The sequence below is a fragment of the Homarus americanus genome, unplaced genomic scaffold, assembly GCF_018991925.1.
Source record: "Homarus americanus isolate GMGI-L3 unplaced genomic scaffold, GMGI_Hamer_2.0 scaffold21, whole genome shotgun sequence".
In the NCBI taxonomy this organism is placed as follows: Eukaryota; Metazoa; Arthropoda; class Malacostraca; order Decapoda; family Nephropidae; genus Homarus; species Homarus americanus.
The window spans coordinates 1,115,223-1,120,773 of NW_024718513.1; the positions used below are offsets into that span (position 1 = coordinate 1,115,223).

The following is a 5,551-nucleotide window of genomic DNA, read 5'->3' on the forward strand; positions in this document are numbered from 1 at the left end:
CTCATAACACCATCTGTGAGGGAATTACTACACCACATCAGGTCCCTCCTTACACCATCTGGGAGAGAGTTACTACACTACGTGTTTGCTGTTCAACATGTACAATCCTACATTAATCTGAATGTTCACTGTATGTTCCTTTACCTTTCTCTAATGAAGGCTTTTGTTAAAGCACCAATGTATGTAATAAGTCATTTATGTCCAATGTATATTTTCAGCCTTCGGGCTGCAGAATTTTTTCAATAAACCGTTAATTATTATTATTATTATTATTATTATTACATATATATACTGATACAATTTCATGATTATGAATGACAAATACATACAAAATGTATTGATGCATGCATTTCTATCATATAAGCTGTACAGTTAATCAGTCATGATTATCATCTAAACAACCGAAAAAAATTAAGTTACACAGTATACAGTACAGAGGTGTGATTCCATGTAAACAATAGACAAAGTATTCATTTATGAAGATGTGACACATAAACAATAGACATAACATGTAGTTGTACTGGTGTCAGCTGTGACTCACATTAGTAACAGATAAAACATGTTCTATATGCATGAGTGTCATATAAACTAAAACCAAATTTACTGTTGAATAATTGTGACAACAGAAATACATGTAAAAGGATCTGCAGTGGCAGGAGACTACTGAGATCCAGGGTTTGAAGTTGAAGACAGGTAAGAGATTTGGGTGTAGAAAACACGAATATTATGGATCAGGATTATGGATAGGAGAAACAACGAACTGAAAAATGAATAGCTTCGAGTTAGAGGCAGGGTGAGATGAGTGAAGTTGGAGGAGCTGTGTATGAGAGGGATGCCATGGGAGGTAAGTCAGTGTTGATATATGGAACGGAGACATAAGAACAAGGAGTTGTTGGTAAGAAATAAGATTGAAATAATGCAATGGATGCTGTAAGTATCACTCAGGAAGAAGTTGAGGAATGAATATATTACAGCAAGAGTAGAAATTACATATATAAATAGTGAGAAGCAAGGTATAAATGGATTGGCCATGTGGTACAATGAGAGGAGGGTAAGCAGTCTTAAGAACCCGTACGAGCTAAACAAGAGGGAAGTTACTGTATGATGATTGGGGTAGAAGGACGTTCACCAAGTGGGGTTGGGACGTTCGTCAGGCTGTGAGGGTGTAGGTATTAGTCTAGGTAGAGGTTAAGATAGGAGATAAGTCGCTGTGGCTGTCCCAGGTCACTAGTGCCGTGGGGCAACTTCCAAGCCCTCTTCAACGCCTTCCGCACGCTGTATCTAGCCCAGTGCCTGAGGGAAGGAGGTCCCCCAAGTATCCCATCGTACAGGACGCGTGGGTGTAGCACCTCCGCATCCCAAGCTACTTGTCGTGCCCCAATGGCTCTCAGCAGGAGGTGGAGCACCGATAGGGCTTCCTGTGGATACACAATAGGATGCTGGAAATAACAAGGACAAGGATGGCCTGGGCAAGAGCAGGGAGGCCTCTGACTAAGGGTGGCTTGGGCATGGGCGGACAGACGACGTAGCGCCAATAGGAATGGGCAGAATTGGCCGCTTAGGACAGGTGTAGCCCCATTCTGTAGGAGGAGCAAGACGGCATCCTCATCGGTGGCCTGAACAGCAACATAGAGGGGTGAGGCGCCCTGAAGTGTGGGGAGTGGGGCGTCTATGAGAGGAACTGGAAGTCTCCCTGGTTGAGGTAACACTAGGCATGTGGTTCGTGCATGGTCCACAAAGAACTGAAGTCGGTGTCTGGCCTGCTCTGGTGTGTCGGTGTCACCACGCCAGGAGCTCAGAATGTGCGACACCTTAGGTCCCAACACAGCTGGTGCCACCAGGCGGTCTAAACCTCCCTCACAATGATGAAGAGCTTGAAGCAGGCGCGTCACAGCATCAGAGTCCCGCACATTTTGCTCCACAGCTACAGACACTGTGACATATAAGACATTGTGGAATTTTCCCAGTTTACAGACGCCACCGTTGCTGTCAAGATGCCGATTGTGATATTCAAGTGTGGCATCGATGAGTGCTGCAGCAGCTTTGGCTGGGTCACTGGAAGCTTCTAGCATTGGGGTAAAAGCCTCTACTAGCTCATCTCTTCGCTTGCGGGAGTTGAGACAGTCTCTGGCACACCCTGCAAGAAGAGTTTCCAGCATGTTGGCATTTACCGTGAGGCCGTTACCAGCCCCAGCACCAGTCAGGACGGCTGGCCACAACCTTTGGATGAAGGGTGCGTCCTCGCCTCCTTTAGGCCCCCAGCCCAGCACCAGGCCACGAACCTCTGCCATAGTCTTGCGGGCCATTGTGTATCTACAACAATTTTCAAAGCAACTTTGTGTAGCAACAACTATTCTTGGGACAACTGTGTAAGACTATACCAATTCCAAGGACAACCTTTAATACAGATAAAACAACTGCGACATCTATATATAGCTACAACAAATGTAGGACAACTGTGGGTAGCTACATAAATTCTGGGAACTGTGTGAAGTTACAACAATTTCAGGGACAAACGTATATATGCACAACAGTTCTGGATATATCTGTGTATAACTATAACAATTCCAGGACACACCCTTGATTACCATATGGATTCCAGGGAAGGTGACTTCAAAGCAATTTTATGAATATTTATAGTTTGAGACTAAAGTAATTCTATACAAGGCTGCTTTAATTATTATTAATAGTAGCAGTAGTACTGTGATAGTAGAAGCTAAAACTGCCTTAGGACACCAGTTGGAGCGACAATATTGATTCACGAGCACTCAAGCCTTATAAATGCAACACAAACAGCTGACAAGTTGCTGAGTTGCGTTTTTCTCATGTTTCAACACTAATCGTCAAGTCTCACTCAGGGCTGACTATGATGTTTGCCAACATCAGACAAATTTCCTTCGAACCAAGAAGATACCACTTTAAATTTTCTTATGCTGTAAATTGCAGCTGAATTTTATTTAGCCACCAACACTTCTAGGGTACCAAGAGAACAGAGTAGACTATGTCCATACAGGAAACCAAGAGGGTTCTTTAGTCAGTGCCGTTATTTGTCTTCCCGAACATTGACGGTATTACTGTATTAAAAATATCCATAGCATTTACAGAAACCACAGAAGATTTTAAATAAAAAATTTTTGTTTTGCTTTTATAAACAACACCGACGGTTTCATGGATGTCACAGTGGCTTTTGTCAAAACACTGACATAAAAGCAGCCGATCGTCTGAGATGACAAGTATCTTGTTTATTATATGCTTTATCTATGCAGTATCACACACACACACACACAATGAAGTTCCTGTCTATTTTATGAACATGCTGTCACTTGTGTTAGTGATAAAGAAGCCTTTTTTAGACACAAATAAAAATTGATACCAACGCCTTTTCTTTAAAGTTTATTCATATTGGAAATGCTCAAACTTCTGAATTTTATCCTCATATTGGTAGTTGTCTTTTGCTGGAGAATCACTTTGGTAGAGCTGCCGTTGTGTGTTAGGGCCCCTGGGTTGTGGGTAGTGTAGAGCCAGTTTAGTGGTTGTGTGGTAATCTCACCGAGCCAACAACTGTACTGTGACAGTGACTCTCACCTGACGTGGCTCAAGCCAAGCCCTCCATGTGCATAATCCCTCACCACCCCTTATGCTTCACCACCTCTTACCTCCTCACAACCTCCACACTTCTTGCCCTTACTCCTCACCAGTTCCAAGCATATCCCCTCACCACCCCTTAAGCCTCACCATTTTTTACCCCTCACCTCCATCCTTTCCCCCCCCCCCACCATCCCTTATGCCTCACTACCTCCACATGTTACCCCTTACCCTTCACCACCTCTTGGTTGATGAGGATTATTGTAGATATCGTGAGTCCCATCTATATAATTGTTGTAGACATTCATAGGAAGTTGTCTGTTTAGTGTTCGTGCCGCCTATCTCTGTTACCTGTGTCCAATTGATAATTATGTAGAGTTAATTATATTAAACTCTATAGCGATTTCTGTAGTATATTTTTAATTATTTACATTTGACAGTTCAGGAGTTCCTTTCTAATATTCCTATAGACAGCACCCACTGAGTTCCACAAATTCCTACCTTTGCAACTTATACAAAAACATCATTTGACTTTGTGTGATCTCTTGTCAAACTCAGTTGGCATGTTAAATTCCTTCCTTCATTGTGCCAGGAATCACAGATACAAATACACTCATATAGTCACTCCTAACTAATAAACATATATTGCTAAATACCTAATCTTTTATCACCCGTTACCCTACACTACCCCTTAACCTTCATTACCCCTCACCCTTTATTATCCCTCACTACCCATTACCTCCTCACAACCTTCACACTTCTTACCCATTAACCTTCACTACCCATTACCCCTCACCATCCCCTAACCTTCACTACCCATTACTCCTCACCACCCATTAACCTTCACTACCCATTACCCCTCACCGCCCTTTAACCTTCACTACCCATTACCCTTCGCCACCCTTAACCACTACCCATTACCGCTCATCAACCCTTCTTCTTTCCTCTCCTAACCACTTCATCAAAAAAGTGAGACCACAGTGGCTTAGGTGTTTGCTCCCCTCTGTAATGTGTCAGGTATCATAACATGTTGGAACAGAAAATTATCTCTCAGTTTCTACAAAAAGAGTAGCAGGGTGATTCAAGTCATTTGGGGTGCACTCGTTTCTCCATTCGATGTCGCCATAGTTAAAGTCCCCCATGATAAGGAGGTGGCTAGGGTTGAGCATCGCCGCATTGTCTATTTAGGCTCTTAAGTTCCTTTGATTTAGTGGGCCACAGTCCCCTCCCTTTAATTTAATTTTACACCACTTGGACTCTTCAAAAACATCCTCCCCCTGTACCCTCGCCTGGCTGGCTCTAAGGTCTTGCCTAGCATAGATAAACACACCCCTCTTGCAAGTTTCTTGAGAAAGGTTCGTAAATGAGTCATATCCAGCAATACTGAACTCGCATTCCTCTGGGTCGATTCTCCTGTTCTTGTACAACAGTTCTACAACTCCTGCAATATCGGGTTGGTGCACCTTCAACAGTGTTTCAAACTCCGCTCTCTGATCAAGGAACGTATCAGTATTTAGTTTTATCCTCTTCGCCACTGATCGGCTTGTTAGCCGCTTGGGCGATCGGTCACGTCTCTTTTCCTTTATATTCTTCACCAAAAGGTCGGCTCGCTAGCCGCCCGGGCGATCGGTCACGTCTCTGTCACGCACTGTTGGCAAATACTGGACATGCACCGGCTCCTGAATGTACCTGAACCCGCTCCAGTGTTGGTCAAGTCTTCTCTTGAAAGAGCTCACACTCGGTGCCGTCACAACACTCTCTGGTAGATTGTTCCAAGAGTTTACAACCCTCACTCCGAAAAAGTTTGCCCTCACGGTTTTCCGGACTTGCGGCTTCTTCAATCTTGAGCTGTGACCCCTTGTGGGGCGAGCGTCCGCCAGCTCCAAGTAAGGACACTCAACTGAGTAGTGCCCCCTGAGATGCTTATAAACCTCAACTAGGTCCCCCCTTGCCCGTCTGTAGTATA

General features: G+C 43.9%; 1 protein-coding gene across 1 annotated transcript; it reads right to left on the reverse strand.

Annotated features, from left to right (window-relative positions):
• Window positions 1-289: 289 nt before the first annotated feature.
• Window positions 290-3,550, reverse strand: LOC121859688. The gene has a single exon (XM_042356619.1). The coding sequence runs from the start codon at window positions 2,304-2,306 to the stop codon at window positions 1,173-1,175; it is 1,134 nt and encodes a 377-aa protein (XP_042212553.1). The 5' UTR covers window positions 2,307-3,550; the 3' UTR covers window positions 290-1,172.
• Between the last annotated feature and the right edge of the window lie 2,001 nt (window positions 3,551-5,551).

Excerpts from the sequence above, each read along its gene's own strand:
- LOC121859688 (XM_042356619.1), bottom strand. The coding sequence starts at position 2,306 with ATGGCCCGCAAGACTATGGCAGAGGTTCGTGGCCTGGTGCTGGGCTGG.